The sequence below is a fragment of the Mirounga angustirostris genome, unplaced genomic scaffold (assembly GCF_029215605.1).
Source record: "Mirounga angustirostris isolate CCGP_5_RB_7025 unplaced genomic scaffold, mMirAng1.0.hap1 SCAF_1, whole genome shotgun sequence".
Classification (NCBI taxonomy): domain Eukaryota; kingdom Metazoa; phylum Chordata; class Mammalia; order Carnivora; family Phocidae; genus Mirounga; species Mirounga angustirostris.
This window is the reverse complement of record NW_026991709.1, coordinates 149662697-149680128: the sequence shown is the minus strand read 5'-3', so window position 1 is coordinate 149680128 and position 17432 is coordinate 149662697. Positions and strand designations below refer to the sequence as shown.

At 44.7% G+C, this 17432-nt stretch overlaps 1 protein-coding gene across 2 annotated transcripts in view; it reads left to right on the top strand.

The window, feature by feature from the left end:
- Positions 1–7774, top strand: part of ITGA9 (integrin subunit alpha 9) — a 344586-nt gene extending 336812 nt beyond the window's left edge. For both annotated transcript variants that reach the window (XM_045904051.3, XM_045904049.3), the window contains one exon: positions 3227–7774. In XM_045904051.3, coding sequence (XP_045760007.1) covers positions 3227–3325 — 99 coding nt within the window. In that variant the 3' untranslated portion in view covers positions 3326–7774. The remainder of the gene's footprint in view (positions 1–3226) is intronic.
- Positions 7775–17432: the final 9658 nt, after the last annotated feature.

Below are 17432 nucleotides of genomic sequence, written 5' to 3'. Positions count from 1 at the left end.
CATAGACAGAGGGCAGACATCAACGGCAGCTCCAAGCTTCCATCGAAGAGACCACACACAGGTTGGGTGGGGCGCAGGGCTCTTGAGACACTGCAGTGTTGGGGCAGGGCACAGAGTTTGCAAGGCTGTTTCTGAGAGCAGCGTTCCAGTCATTCTAGGGGTGCGGGAGTGATTCTTAGGACTAATGCTAACACCACTCTACTTGATAGAAAAGAGCTTGCCTCTGGAAGCCTGCAGGAGACGGTGCCTCCACGTCGTTGGAAACAAGCATGACCCTTAAATGTGAGCACATGATAGCTACATGTGACAGGGAATCCAGGTGCTCTAAATCCTTGCTAGATGGTTTGCACACTCTATTTCAAATCCTTATGCTAGCATAGCCATGAGAATGTAAACCAACTTTTGTGCTGCTTGGAGATGAACAAGAAAAGTCTGTTCAGCAGAACAAGGCACAGTGATGCTCCTTAGATCCAGAACCCTATCGGCTGCCCCTCTGCCTCTCTTCCTGCGGGTGCTGATTCAGTCAGTAAGTCGGACAAAAAAAAACACGGAGTACTGAATCAGTTACCTCATACTGCATAACAAACCACCCCAAAGCTTAATGGCTTAAAAGCAGCAAATATCTACATAGCTCACAGGTCTGTGGGCTGGGCTGAGCTGAACCGGGGGGTTCTCTGATCTCAGCTGGACGTGTCATGTCTGCACCTGCAGGCACTTGGGGGTTGGCTGGTCTAGGAAGTCCTCAGCTGAGTGCACTCTCCTCTAGATCGAACTCGTTCGCATGCAGGCCAGGCAGGGTTCTGAGAGAGCAAGCAGAAGCACACAAGGCCTCTTGAGGCCTAAGTGTGGAAGCGAATTGTCAGAACAAATCACAGTGCAGATTCAAGGTGGGGGGAGTCAGCCCCTGCCTCAGGATGGAAACCGCCACAGAATCATGTGGTAAAGGGCCTAGACGTGGGGAATGCAGGATTGTGGGGATTTTTGCAGTTTATCTCTGCTGCCAAGTACAGGTGATATGCTCAGCTCTGGGGACATAACATGCAAAATCCTACCTTCCAGGACTTCTAAGACTTAAGACAAATAGGAAAGTTAACGAGGGAACAGTTGAAATCCCGCTTGATTAGTGCCACAGTAGAGATAAGTTACTTCTCTGGAGCTGGAAAGTGAGTAACCTGGGATCCGTGAATCATTCCACCATCTGCGGGAAGGGTTCTCTGCTAAAGAATCTCATTTCCATATCACATCCAGCCTCAGTCTCAGGATTGTGTTCTCCTTAGCACAGAAGGTGCTCGTGACATATTTGCTCCGTCAACCACATCTTTATCATAATGGTATTCCAAGCAGTAACTCCTTAGACCTCTCCAGTAAGTTGTGGGTTGCTCTTCTGACCTTCTGTGGGTGTCTTTGAGGGCCTTTTCCCAAAACATCCAGCCCCTGTTCCACATTCCTTGCAGAGGGGAGAAGGTGGTAGAGATTTAAGGGGAGGAAAAAGTGGAGGGGGCCTGGACAGGGGGTGGAGGGGAGGGTCAGAAAGTGGGGTTCTGGCACATGCGGAGAAGAAGCCACCAGGGCTGCAAACCCTAGGAATTCGGTGTCTGTCCGCAAAGCTAGCTGCCCATGAGAATGGAAGCTCAGAACACAAGACCCTTGCCAGGTGTTTGAAGAAAGCTTCCTCCCCGTCGCTCAGACTGCACCCACCCCTTCACTGACTCCACGCAAAGTGAACTCTCAGGATTCCCCTGGCAATGTGGGTGGAGATGCTTCCTGGCAGCTGGCTTGACAGTTCTCATCTTCAGCGAGGCAGTCAGACCCTTCGGCGGGGGGGGGGGGGGGGGGGGGGGGCGGGGGGGGGGCGGGTAAGAATTGTGACCATCAGAATGACTGTGGGTGCTCAGCTCGGAGTGAAGGAGTTGGGGGAGATGCGCGCATGAGAGCCGGGCTTGCATGATCGTTCCCTCGGGGCAGGGTTTATATTCGCTCTTGGCAGCACGCTGCAGAAATCGCTGCTCGTGAGCATGTTCCCACATGGCTACAGGACTTACAGGCTCACGAGAGCGCCGCAGACCCGCCAACGGCTGACCGAACGTGTGTGGCTGTTGGAGTCCCTCCGTTCAAGGGGACTGAAATGGAGGTTTGAGGGCGGGTAATTGATTCACAAGGTGACCTCAGGAAACACTGATCAGAGCAGGGGAGCGAGATAGGAAAGAGAAGGAAGGCAATAAAGACGCGGTAAGACCAGTTACCCCTGCCAGCATGTTCCACGGGGAAACTCTGGTAGGTCACGCACCTGAGGCTTGTCACACCCAAGAAGAGAGGGAACAGGAGTAACCCACACCCGGTCATGTTTAAGGGCAGAGGCAGGAAGGGGTGTCTGACCTCAGAAACAGTGGCCACTAATGCCGGTGCGCAAAGGACAAGACATGCCAAGTCTCCCTGAGCCTGGGAGAAGGTCAGGTCTGGGCTACAAACATGGCTTACCTCTCGGGCAGTGAAGGCTGGGTGAGAAGCGCTACAAACTTGCCCTCTGGTATGTGAAAAACTGTAAGACATCAGAGGGGAAGGCCTTTCCGGAAGTAAGCTAGAGGAAACCCATCCTGGATCCGGAGAGATGCCAGTTCTAGGGGAGTTCACCCTGCTGGTCATGGCGTGGGCACTGCATGTTTCGTAGGTCTGAGAGAAAGATCTAGAGGGACAGCGAGGTAGGCTGCTGGGAGAACGGTATTTATCAATTACCCCACGATGGCTAATGTCTCCCAGGATAGTAATAGGTTTATCAAAAGCCCAGTGAGCTCAGGAAAGGTTAAGTCCCTGAATTTCTTGGATCCTTTACTAAGGGTTTATTAGACCCTGACTGTTCTCCTGTGCATCCCATAGCTCTTAAAGGAAGAAAGAAAGCAGCATTTCCCAAACTTACTTGACCATGAAACCTATTTCCCAAATGCCTTTGAGTAACTATGCTCAGTAATGGGTGCTCCCCGGCACACCATTTGGGAGACAAGCCACCAGAAGCACTTTATGAGGAACAACCAGAAGATAACCTGTAGGAAGTCCATGCATTTTGAAAGGCGGCACCCCAATAATGCTTTTCCTAAGTCAGTCTCGTCTGAGGGGTTTTCCAAGCCCTCCCAGCTTTGTGAGTATAGGTCATCCCTCCTCCTCACCCAGGGGAGCAGAACGACTGATTCTCCAACATTCTAACCTGGCTTTTCCTCCCTCTACCTTTCAGATGGGCTTCTTTCGCCGAAGGTACAAAGAAATCATTGAAGCTGAGAAAAACCGGAAAGAGAACGCAGATGGTTGGGACTGGGTCCAGAAAAACCAGTGACCTGCCCCACCAGTCACGTGACCCCACCATCCACCTGGCGTCCTTGATCTTTGTATCTTCCATATTTGGAAGAAAGAATCTTCTCCAGATTTTCCGGAGGCCCCGCTGACGCTGTCCTCTTCCTCATGTTACCAAGCCCAGGAGCCCACCTGAGGCAGCCACTCTGGCCAGGTCACATGACTGGAGCCACCACCCATTTCCTTTTAGAGATGAGCCCCAAACTTTGGAAAGCAAGCTACAGAGCTGAGCGATATTTATGGCTGCAACCTGCGTGGTCGACCCTCAGGGGAAAACTGTTACCTAAAAGTATTTTTATAAATATAAGCCTTTTATACTGATTATGTCTTTATATTTGTATCAATGTCTTATTATGTCTATTAAATAGTTATATAATTCACTCAAGCACTGATATCTGGCCTGAAAGCTTGAGCGTACATGTGCATTCATACAAATTTTAAAGAGTAAAAACCTGATCGTACTTTGGAACTTGCTGTTAAAAGAGACTTGCGGATAAAATAATCTGAAGAAACCTCGTGGGATGAATCCACCAAGCTGGCGGTGCTGCGTATAAACTGTGGTGGTGGCGAGACCCCTAAAACAATTTGCATCTTCATCACCTGGAGTCAAGTTCGAAGTAAAGTGTTAAAGAACTCGAAGTGGTTTTTCATATGTACCTGTCATTGGAAGATTTCCAGCAGGAGTTTGGATGGAAAAACCTGACCCTGGCACAGGTCTGGTCTGCATCACCTCTATAGCAGACATCCTACCCTCCTTCCACTTGGATTAATAGATGACAGCTTGGAGCAAGGCCATTTGGTCATCTGGTAAACCTCAGAATGGCGTCTCATCCTGGACATCATGCGTCAGAGTCCGCACACCACAGGGACTAAATCGGTGCCCAGCGAGCAAAGACTTGTGTCTGAATGCTGTGATGCGTTGCCTTTTCATCGAGTTCAGAGGTCTCCACTTCCCCTACCCTTCTTGCTGTCCCAGCTAATGGTGACTGCAGATCCCTTCCCAGAGATGACCATTCAACCTATCCTTCGTTTTTAAAATACTGTCTTAAGTGGGGTTCCCAAAAAGCAGACTCTGATACAGGGATTTGCATGCGAGTAACCGATTAAGAGCGTGTCCCGTGCCCGGGAGACAGCAGTAGGGGTGTGAGGGAGGCAGGACAGGGAAGGGAAAAAAGCCAGGGAAGTGTGCCATTTCAGAGGACATCCCATGGAGGGCAGCTTCAGCCTGAGCCTACGAGGAGCTCTGGAGGGCAAGTTAGGTCTCAGAGTTGTCCCATCCTGAGGCAAGGGAGCTGAGCTTCCGAATTCTTGCACCCAGGGGAGGTGTAAACTTCCCACTCTCGGTTCCTGCTGGCAGACTGGCTCCGATAGCCCGAAGGTGGTCCTCTAAAGGAGAGCTGGAAGTGCACCCCCAGCCGGGACAGGGGGGGCTGTCCAGAAACGATGTGAAAGAAATGATGCACAGGGATCTGGGCACAGCACTGACATCTGCTCTGCCCCCTGCGTGTGCGAATGCTGAGTTGTAGCCTTCAGTTCCAGTCTCCCCGTTTGACAGTGTTTATTATCAGATGCACTGCTGCCTGGTCTTGAGTACAATGTGATTTTCTTAAAGGGCAATGAGATGATGGGTGTAGTGTGCTCAGCACTGCACCTGGCCCATCGTGAACACTCAGTGACTGAGGCAGCTCTGGCCGCCATCCCCGAGAACCATCTGCTGAGAGAAAAAACATGTGGCCAAGAACAGGGTCTGACAAAGAGTCTTTACTGGCTGATTATGGCCCACTGATGCCCCAGGTACCTAACAGACGGCATCAGATGGGAACAAAACAAGACATAAGATGAAGGATCTTTCTCCTAGGGCCTTGTTTGCTGGAAACTAACATGTTGGGGGTCTGTGGACACTGTTGCAAAGACACAGAACTCCGCTTCAGAGGAGACAGGTGTTCTGTGCACGGACTTGGCTAATATTTGCAAAGACATCTCAAGTTGGGGCAGAATCATGAGGATGCTGGGCAGCTGTGAACCCGGCATGGAACATAAGTGTCTTTTCATGCCTCATTATGCAGTTGAGTCTGATGCAGGAAGACGGTGTATGTATCACGTGTCCCCTCGTGGTGAATATGGGAATAGACGACCAAGCCACAGGGTCCATGGCATGAACGAGGCTGATCTTAGAATGAAGTCAGAGATGTTGCTTCTAACGGAGGGATGGAGGCACAGAGGTAACTACTGGGTGGATGCAGGCAAAGAAGCCCGTTCTCAGAGTTCTCCTGGGACTTTTATCAAAAGTAGTAAAGGCAGCTTTGAGTGGGTCTTAGTCACTCATTTCAAGGATACTTATGGGGCCCCTGCAGTGCATCAGGAGCAATGCTAGGTGCTGCAAGGTACCCCAAGAACACCACAGGCACATTTGGCCTGGAGAGCCAAACCTCCCTGCAAGAGGAATGTAGAGTGTGGACTCCTTTATGAGACCGCACGTGTAGCTTTCCTTTGATGGATTTTTGTTCACCATGTCACGCTGCCCTTTAATAAACCATTGAAGATTCTTGGGTGGTAGGCCTGGGTCAGCTCCATCAGCAGCTTTGGACAAATTCATCTATAGCCACTAACCAGCTTCCCGCGAGGGGTGTAGACACGTTGGCGGTGGTGTAGGGGGATGACTCACCCTGCTCCTGTGGGCAGTCTCAGAGCCAGGATCTCTTTGCCTCTGGTCGATTCCAAATGGTAGACCCACATGAGTAGTCATATACTCAGGAGATCACTACGACTTCATAAGACAGTTTTTTAAAACAATTGGCCTTGGCATCACCAGGAGCAAACACTAGCAGCCACTCCAAGAGTCTATCTGGGGAAGGCTGGTGCCTCTGCGTGTCCGATGGGGCCAAGTAGCAGGTGGGGCAACAGGGGGCCGTTTAACACAGTGATAAAGAAGCCAAGCACACTGTGAGCCCACTCTCAGCTGGGCATCTTACCAGCTCCACCCCAGCTCAGAAGTTCTCAATCGGCTCTCAGGGGAAGCAGACGGGGTGAATGGCATCTGTGTGTTACGCCTCCAGAATATTCTTTTAAAAGTCCACAGTGCATTACAGTTTCTAACCTTCCTGCTCGTATGGGTTCACTGTGGAATCCTATCAGATATTCTCTCTCACAGCTGCTGCAGCTTTTAGTTATAGATTCAGTATGGTTTTCACTGTCAGAAATATGGAGACACTTTTCAAGTATGAAAAAGGACCCTTTAAAATTTGACGAAAATCATGCCCTCTGTTCAAAAATGATTTGCTTATGCTTCGTTGATATGGGACTCATGAGTTGGGAACATCCCCACTATGAGTCCTAGACCTGTCACTAAGAAGAGGCCATGAATTTTAGGAACAAGGAGACACTAGGAGAAGGGAGTGGGTCCACTGGCTTTATGGGGACTGACAGGCACACATCAGGAATCAGCTCTCTCAGTCAGCACTTCAGGAAAATCCCATCACCAGGAGGATTCCAAAGTCTGGGAAATGTAGAAAATCCAGTAGTCCTCCTTCACCAAGTCACGCATAGCCTACCGTCTTTGAGCCAAAGACAAGGGGGTTAAAAGCAAACAGAAAACTAACAGGGACATCTGGGACCTGTTTTCAATGTGGAAATAGTTGCCTTTCTCCCCCAAGTGATACGTATGCTTCATGCTACCTGTTAAAACCCTAGCAGGGTCAGTTTGTAAAGGTTATTCAACTATTTTTATTTTTGAAAAAGGCATTATGGCCAGGGGAATGCAGTTACACATAGGTCACATCGGAAATGTGCATCAGGTGAAACCTACATAGGCCTGACTTCCGGGAATTTAGAGGCGCTGCAAAACGACGGTCATGGGGGGAAAGGGCCCTGAGCAGACAGAAGGCAGAAAGTGTCATTTCAGAAATGCTCCAATGGACAGGGGTTTCGGCGATGTGTTGTTCTGCTATATAGAGTGGTGGTATGCACAGTGGAGAATATTTTCTAAAATGAAGAATGGCTGAAGGGAGGATACAGAGCCAGTAGGGCCAAGATGAACCTTCTAGAATGTCTTCCGATTTTCAGCACACTGGGGGGATAATGAACAAATTTCCCATGTGGTGCAATGCTTTATAGCACAATGATCTAGATTTCAGACTTTGTTAAGGTTTTTTAAAAAAAAATTCTAATGTGCACGGTGTGACGGGCAGAGTGAGTTTAAAAGCTTTAAGAGTGATTAATTGCATGGCAGACACCCACGCTAACTTCACTTCCAGAACCTGACTGATGCATCCATGTACATTTCCGTTGAGGGATTTTGTGGGAAGGGTGCTCCTCCTCCTTACGAAGTCACGTGTATTAAAGTCTACGCAGTCACTTCTAATTTACTTGCACTGTTTGGGAAATGCAGGTTTACAAAAACACACATTTGGAATAAAAAAATGGCTGCAAATGATTCAGGAGTTTGGCGTGTAATTTCTATGCTAAATGCAGAACTTGAACCTTTTTAGGATGTTGAAGATGGGCTTTGAATGCAGTACTTCGTGAGCATTGAAGAGCATGTGCTGATCTATCTTGTTCAATGTGGCTGAACTGTCCCCCATCCTTGGCCTCCATCCTGCAGCCGCCACCTTCTCTGTGCATCACCCACCTGCCCAGGGCCACACCCGGGACCTTGATCTTAAGATAAAAGTGCCCGAATTAAATGGAGGGGATTCCTCAATGTTAGTAGACTGCTTCCACGTGTTTCCACCAGTCACCAAGCATTTTCCCAGAAGCCTTTCGGTAGCATGTTTACACGTTTACAAACATCGTGTTCTCTTAGATTTGTAATCTCCCATCTGTCTAGTTACATCCATGTTCTTACCTCACATGTTGTTCACTTGTGTGTTTTTCTCTTTTTCCCCTTAGAGGAGACCAACAAAGATCTATTTTACCAGTCCTTTTCAAGAATAAGCCTTTGGCTGTACCAATCAGATCTGCTGGTTTTTGTTTTCTATAACATTAATTACTGCCTTTATACTTCTTAAAATTTACTTTACTGCCCTGTAGTTAAAATTCATGCACAAACACACCACACAGTGTAGAAGGGGGTGTGAAAAGATACACACCAAGGGGTTAAAAATGGTTGCCTTTAGGTAGATGGGATTGCCAACGTTTTAGCTTTGTTTTTTTTACTTAACTGAATTTTAGTTTTCTACAGTAAGCATGCATTTCTTTTGTAACAATGAAACATACGCAAATTATTTTTTCAATAAAATTACATCTGGGAAAGTGTGAGTTGCTAAGCCAAAAGAGATCCCAAATTGCAGTTCTAGAAAGGGATGCAATTTGTTTGCAACAAAGAGCATTGATGAGCCTGACTCCGAGGGCGATGGTCCAGTGAGCAATTTCAAGCCTTTTAATTCCGGATGCTTCCTGGCTTAACAAGACCTGCCACCATCACTAATACTAATTAAGTACATTTCTCTAAGATTGCCCAACCTGTTTCCTTAAGCCAGGAAAATGTCTGGACAACCTCAAAAGAATCAAGAGATACAAAATGAAGAGGAAGAAAAATCACCAATTAGTAATGTCAGCCCCCTTCAATCGGGAGTATTTCAGTCCACCAGATTGCCTCTGGTCCTTAAAGTCTGTCTGTTCAGCAGGTTACTGTGCTTAGTAATAGAATTAATGTAAGTGCTTACTTAGAGCTCTGCCTCCATTATCAGACCAACTGGCAGCTTTCCATCAGCAAAGCCGCCTGACCCTGAGATCACGTCTATTCATTCTACGCACACATCCGACTGAAGTGGGTATGAGAGGGTATTGTCAATTCTGTGTTAAACCTCAAACCGTGCCATCTGGGCTTGCTGCCAAACCTCTGCTCTGCCTCAAAATTTAGTCCAGATCATTTTATACTTTATTTGATATGATTCTTCTGTAATTGAAAAAGATCCTAAAAATTAAAACAAATGTCAACAAAGGTATAACTACTACCCTCTGAAGATGTGAAATAGTTGAAAAAACAGGGTGCATTTTTAAAAGTATTTCCAGGAAAACTTTATTCTAAGGAATTACAGATTAAGAAAAATGAAATTCTCTTCAAATCAACATCTATTCAGAACCCACCTTGTTAATATCTGGCTCCATATAATAGAAAAAAATCCAAAATAACAATGGTTTAAATGCGATAGAAGTATGTTCCTCTCTCACATAAAAGAAGACCAGGTCTGGGTCATCAAGTTCTCATATAGCAGATTCATGGATCATCAGGATATCACCTCCTATCTTTCTAGGCGTGTGGTTTCCATTCTTAAAGTTGTTTCATGGTTTCAGATGGCTATCAGGGTACCAGCCATCATGGCAACATTCCAAGCCTTTTGATTACCCTTCCCAGAAGTCCCATACAACACTAACCAGAAATTAGTCATTAAAAAATGCGCCCGCCCATAAAGGAAAATGGGGAGTGTATTATTAAGGAAAAAGAGCAGTGTACATAATTTTTTTAGATTTTTTTTAAGTAGTATCTACACCCAACATGGAGCTCCAACTCACAACCCCGAGACCAAGAGTCACACGCTCTACCAACTCAGTCAGCCAGACACTGAAGACCACTAAGAGTTGCTACCCCTGCCATGTATAAGATACTCAGAATATAACTGCCTTGAGTCCTAAGTAGGTGCCCTTCCAATCCTTAAGTCTGACTGGATGTGAGCAAAGGGAAAACCTTTATTTGGGGCAGGGGTTGGAATCTCAGCTACACAGAGTTGGTTAATCAGCTTTTCTTGTTTTGTCTTTTCTCTTTTACCCACCCCATCCCATCCCCATTCGCATTTCCCTCTCTCCCAGAGGCACCAAGTCTAATGAATGGAATACATGGCCTTAGAAATATGTACATAGTATTATTTTGTGTGTTTCACTTAAGTGGTATTGAGCCTGAGAGCTCATTCTGTGTTGTATTTTTTAAGGATATACTCATGTTGCCGTGTTTATACATCTAGTTCCTTGTTTCTGGTTGCAGCACCTCATTCTACATTATGTTTCCACTGTGTCTTACTTCCCCAGCCCCTCTGAAGCAGACCTTGACTACTTCCATACCTGTGGAAATGAACATCTTCTCCCGTGGCCCCTCATGGACCTGAGCTAGAAACTCTCTCGCTACGCATTTCACATACTACATCTTAAGTTGCTTATAGTTTCATTCGGCTAGAATGTGTCTGATGGCCGTACACCTGCATCACTTCATATTCTTTTTTTTTTTAAGTATAATTAACATACGGCCTTCTATTAGGTTCAGGTGTCCGACATAATGATTCGACAATTCCCTACGTTACTCAGTGCTCACCACGGTAAGGGTAGTCACCATCTGTCCCCAGTGTTATTACAATTTTATTGATGGTATTTCTTATGCTGAACTTTTCATTTCCATGATTTCTTTACTTTGTAACTGGAAGTTTGTACCTCCTAATTCCTTTTATCTGTTTCACCCACCCACCCCCATCCATCTCCCCTCCAGCAACCACCAGTGTGTTCTCTGTATTTAAGAGTCTGTTGTTTGTCCATTTGTTTTGTTTTTAGATTCCACAGGTAAGTGAAATCATATAGTATTTGTCTTTCTCTGTCTGATTTATATCACCCAGTATAATACCCTCTAAGTTCATCCACATTGTTGCAAATGGCAGAATCTCATTCTTTTTTATGGTTGAGTGGTATTTCCTCTTATATACATATACCACATCTTCTTTATAATTCATCTATGAATGAACATTTGGGTTGCTTCCCTATCTTTGCTACTGTAAATAATACTGCAATAAACATAGGGCACATGCAGCCTTCCAAGTTAGATGTTTTCATTTTCTCTGGGTAAATAGTAGCAGAATTACTGGATCATAGGGTAATTCTATTTTTAATTTTTTTAAGAGAGGTGGGGGCAGGGACAGAGGAGGAGAGAGAATCTTAAGGAGGCTCCATGCCCAGCACGGAGCCCAACGCGGGGCTCAATCTCACAACCCTGAGATCATGACCTGAGCTGAAATCAAGAGTTGGATGCTTAACCACCTGAGCCACCCAGGTGCCCCTCCGTTTTTAATCTTTTGAGGAAACTCCATACTGTTTTCCACAATGGTTGTACCAATATGCATTCCCACCAACTGTACATGAGGGTTCCTACTTAATGGTGAACAACTCAGAACTCTCTGTTCCCTCCTTAGTCCCTGCAAGGCTAACTCCCTAGCCTGGGGACTTGCAACATGAGACTCACAACATAAATCACACACTCCAACTATAGTGAGTGGTATGGCTTCCTCGAGGGGTCCTGTATTTTCAGGACAGGAAGCTCTAAGACACTATACATTTATCATTAAAACATTTAGTAACTCCTTCCATAACAGAAATATTATTTTCCAGGCTTTTCTGAGAAGTGATGACCATCCATGGACTCTCCATGTAAGACTTCCCCGGGATATTTGTAATATCAAATATCTATCATGTTCTAGTGCCGCATCCAAACCTGTTGACAGATGACATGTAAGAAATACAGTAGAGGGGTGTGTTTGAGAAGATGAGCTATTGATTCAGGCAGATCATGGGCCAACACCCAGCAGGAGAGAAGAGGAGCCGAGGGCCATGCCCACCAGGGCCCTGAGAGACAGGTGACTGGCAGAAGAGAGCCCTGGTTATTGGTGAGGCAATCCGCGCCCCCCCCCACTACCACTACCTCACCATGTACCAGAACCTGGCCTAAGGGACCTTAGAAGGGTCCTAAGCTCACCTAGGACTCCCAGGCCAGATGGGTGCAGGGAATCATGCAGCTGCATACAATCACGATCATGCCCAAAGAGGAGTTTCAAGAGTGTTTGGTTGAATGAGTCTGGCTCAAGTATAGATCCTCGGGTATGGTCTCATTATGGCTTTGTCTGTGCTTTCACGAACAGCAAGTTCTGGCGCATATCAGTTACATCTAGAATCTGAATCTTGGAACTGTCACCTACTCTGGAGATCATTCGTTATGGAAATTTTTTCCTCAGCATCCCCAAAATTACATTCTTCTAGCTTCTGTCGAACATTCCATTAGATGGATCGTTCACGTGATTTTCCCCACCCTACTGCTCAGCACTACCTGAACCTTGGGAGCTCCCTCTGTTTTCCCAGCCCTCCCAGCCATCTGTCCCCAGCCTCCCTTTTCCCCCCTTTTTTGAAAAATTGTGATAAAATATACATAATATACAATTTACCATCTTAACCATTTTTAATGCTACAGTCGGTGGTATTAAGTCCATTCATGTTGTTATGCAACCATCCCCACCATCCCTCCCCATATCTCTTTTCATGATGTAAAACCAAAACTCTGTACCTATTAAGCAGGTCCCATTCTCCCCTCCCCCAGCCCCTAGCACCCACCCTCCTACTTCCTGTCTCTAGGATTTTGACTATTCTAAGTACCTCATGTAAGTGGGATCATACAACATTTGTCTTTTTGTGACTGGCTTATTTCACTCAGCATAATGTCCACAAGGTCCATCCACGTTGTAGCATATTGCAGAATTCTCTTTCCTTTTAAAGCTGAATACCGGGCACCTGGGTGGCTCAGTTGGTTGGGCGACTGCCTTCGGCTCGGGTCATGATCCTGGAGTCCCAGGATCGAGTCCCCGCATTGGGCTCCCTGCTCGGCAGGGAGTCTGCTTCTCCCTCTGACCCTCCTCCCTCTCATGCTCTCTGTCTCTCATTCTCTCTCAAATAAATAAATAAAATCTTAAAAAAAAAAAAAAGCTGAATACCTTTCCATTGTAGGTACATACCACATTTTGCTTCTCCATTCACTAGTCCACGGAACACTTGGGTTGCTTCTACCTTTTGGCTACTGTGAATAATGCTGTGATGAAGATGAGTGTGCAAATATCTCTTTAAGACCCTGCTTTCCATTCTTTGGGGTACAAAATCAGCAATGGAATTGTTAGATCACACAGGTAATTCTATTTTTCATTATTTGAGGAGTCACCATACAATTTTCCATAGCGGCTGCACTATTCACACTCCCAGCTGTGAACAGGGGTTCCCATGTGTCCACATCCTTGCCAACACTTGTTTTCTGGGTTTTGAGGGGTTTTTTTGTTTTGTTTTTGACAGTAGCCATCCTAATGGGTGTGAGGTGGTATCTCATTGTAGGTTTGACTTACATTTTCCTAACAATTTGTAATGTTAAGCATCTTTTCATTTGTGTATCTTCTGTGGAGAAGATACTCAAGCCCTCTCCCCTTTTTTGAATTGGGTTGTTTTTTGTTATTGTTGTTGTTGCTGCTGAGTTTTAGAAGTTTCTATATATTGTGGGTATAAAACCCATATCAGATATATGATCTGCAAACATTTTCTCCCATTCTATGGGTTGCCCTTCTACTCTGAATAGTGCCTCTTGATGCACCAAATGTTTACATTTTTATGGAGTCCAATTTGTCTATTTTTTCTCTTGATACCTGTGCCTCGGTGTCATGTTCAAGAAATCATTGCCAAATCCAATGTTGGGAAGCTTTTGTCCTATGTTTTCTTCTAAAAGTCTTTTTTGCTTCAGGTCTCACATTGAGGTCTGTCCTCCATTTTGAGTTAATTCTTGTATGTGGTGTGAGGTAAGGGTCCAACTTCATTCTTTGCATGGGATATCTGGTTGTCCCAGCACCATGTGTTGAAAAGACTATCTTTTCCTCCACTGAATGGTCTTGGCATCCTTCTCAAAAATCATCTGATCATATGTGGAGAGTTCATTCCTGGGTCTCTAGTCTATTCCACTGGTCTATTTGTTCTTCCCACTGTCTCACCAGCCCTCCCCACCATCTGTCCTAAGCCTCCCTTAAAAAAAAAGAAGTCAATTTTGTCTCCATGAGACACTCAAAGCATATGAAAAAGAGTATTATTACCTACAGAATTTCCATTTCCTGCATAAAGAAATCTCCAGTTCCTAAAACTATTTTTAGAAGTTTCCACATCCTGCACCATCTCTGACATAAAGAGAAAAATTAACTGTCACCTTCTAATGAAGCTACCCCTCAAATTTCCCTCCTTGCTGTGAGTTGCCGGTATAGAATTACATTCAGTAACTAGAATCTTTATCCATGTTTCGTTGGCAGCTTTGCCATCCTGTTGACTCATAATAAGGTTGTGGGCAATTCCTAGGTATTTTTTAATGCACTGCTACAAAAGAAAAAAAGAAATATTTTCCCCATGCCATTTTTCTTAATTCTGGGAAATATTTCAGGGAAGTGCAAACATGATTATAACAAATGCCTTAGAATCTACCACCACTTTGTCATGTTTGCTTCAATTACTTTGTTGAGTCGTTAGCTTTTTTTTTTTTTTTTTAACTTTTGGAGGAAATAGAGACTCATAGGCAGCTGAAAAATAGTAGGAAGAAGTTCCATGGCCCCTTCAGCCAGCCTTCACCAATGGTAACATCTAGTGTAACTATGATATATATACTGTATCAAAAAGGAAACATTTTCATTGGCACAATCTATAGACCATATTCAGATTCCATTAGTTGTTTTTTTTTTAAGGTTGATTGATTGATTTTAGAGAGAGTGGGGTGGAGGCAGAGGGAGAGAGAGAATCACAGGCAGACTTTGTGCTGAGCACAAGCCCCAGGGGCTCGATCTCATGACCCTGAGATTGTGACCTGAACTGAAATCAAGAGTTGGAGGCTTAACTGACTGAGCCCCCTGGGGGCACAGTTTTCCCTCATCAGTTTTTATGTGCATGCACTAATTTGTGTGTGGGGGTGTGTGTGAGTGATCTATAGTTTTATGCAATTTGATCACCTACGTAGACTCACATAACCACTACTACAATCAAGATTAATCACCACATTATTTTGTACGCCTGAAACTAATATAATGTTATATGTCAATTATAACTCGATTTTAAAAAGTTTTAAGATTAATCACCACAAAGGGACTCCATGCTACCCCTCCCCCACCATTCCTAACCCCTGACAACCATTCTTCTAGTCTCCATCGCTATAATTTTGTCTTTTAGAAGAGGTTTTATAAATGGAATCATAGAGTACATAACCTTCTTTTTTCTTTCCACTTGTACATTCTAGTCAGATTTATTTCTCTTCACAGAAATAGTTCCCTTTTTTCTCTGCAGAAATATTCACTTTGCATATAAGTCTTCCATATAAAAGGCCATGTGTGGAAAGCCTTCTTCAGCCATGTGGGAAGAGCCAGAGGGAGATTCCTGATTTCATGTTTGGTAGTTAGTTTCCATAGTGGTAACACTGGTTTTCTGGTATTATCCTATAGATACAATGTATGGATTCAATAGGCCTTTTTTCCCCCGTTGGCCTAAGTGCTATCCCTAACATTGCTTAACATAGTGAGAAACTGTATTCCAAAGTCTGACGTGGGAAACAACCTGTCAGTAGGTGTTTGCAAACACTGTGTTGAAATTGTGTAGACAAATTTTGCTTTACCAAACGTTGTGTGGACTGGGAGTTAACTTTTATCTGACTGGGATCAGAGAAGCAAAAATGTCTGAACTTCTTTTCATTGTGGTAAAAAAAAAAAATAGTAGATAACCCTCAAGATTGGCTTTTTTTCATTCAGAGTAATTCCCCCAAGATCCATCCAAGTTGTTACATATATCAGTAGTCTGTAGCTTTTTATTTCTATAATAGTCCATGGTATGGTTGTATCATGGCTTGTTTGACCATTCCCCTGCTGAAGGGCATGTGGGTTATTCCCAGTTTGGGGCTGTTACAAATAATGATATATTACAACATCCATATTCAGGTTTTTGAAAACATAAGTTTTCATTTCTCTGTGATAAATGCCTAAAAGTGTAATTACTGAGTCATACAGTTAGTGTATATTTAGTTGTATAAGAAACTGCCAAGCGTCTGCCTTCAGCTCAGGTCGTGATCCCAGGGTCCTGGGATCGAGTCCCACATCGGGCTCCCTGCTCAGTGCAAAGCCTGCTTCTCCGTCTCCCACTCCCCCTGCTTGTGTTCCCTCTCACTGTCTCTCTCTCTCTCTCTGTGTCAAATAAATAAATAAAATCTTAAAAAAAAAAAAAGAAAAAGAAACTGCCAAACTATATTCTGATAGCTGTTCCATTTGACATTCCCACAGCAATGTAGGAAAGACGCAGTTTCTCTACATTCTTGCCAGCATTTGGTGTCATCACTATTTTTTATTTAGCTATTTATTTAGATGCAATAGCTCCCTACAGCTTTAATTTGCATTTCCCTAACAGGTAGTGATGCCAAACATCTTTTCATGGGCTTATTTGCCATCAGTATATCCTCTTTGTTAAAACCTCTTTCCAAGCCTTTTGCCCACCTTTGAATTGGACTGTGTGATATTTTCTGCAGAGTGCGGACAGTTTTCTTTATATATATATATCTTGGCTATTGTAAATAATGCTGCAATAAACATAGGGTGGACAGCTCTTTATACATTCTAATTACTAGTCCTTTGTTAGATATGTGGTTTGGAAATATTTTCTCCCAGTCTGTAACTTGTCTTTCATTTATCGATTTATTGATTATTTCCTTTATGGATCATGTTTTTGGTGTCATGTCTAAGGACTCTTCACCGAACCTGAGGTTGTGAATATTTCCTCCCGCTTTTTTTCCTGAAAGTCTAATAGTTTTGCCTTTTCCAGAGGGTCACATAGTTGGACTCATACAGTATATAGCCTTTTCAGACTGGCTTCTTTCACTAAGTAAAATGCATTTACATTTCCTCCATGTCTTTCCGTGGCTCGGCAGCTCATTTGTTTTCAGCACTGAATCATATTTCATTGTCTGGATACAGCTCAGTTTATATATCCATTTACCTACTGAAGGACGTCTTGGTTGCTTCCAAGATTTAGCGGTTACGAATAGAGCTGCTCAGATATCTGTGTGCAGGTTTTTGTGTGGACGTAAGAGTTCGCCTCATCTGAGTAAATATGAAGGAGTGCAGCTACAGGATGGTATGGGAAGGGTGTGTTTGGTTTTGTAGGAAACTGCCAAACTCTCTTCCATCGTGGCCGTGCCATTCAGCCTTGCCACCAGCAGTGGGCGGGAGAGTGAGCCCAGCCGTATGGAGGGCCAGTCAGAAGGCTCTGGGAGATGCTGCTTCATCAAGAAACCAGTGCTG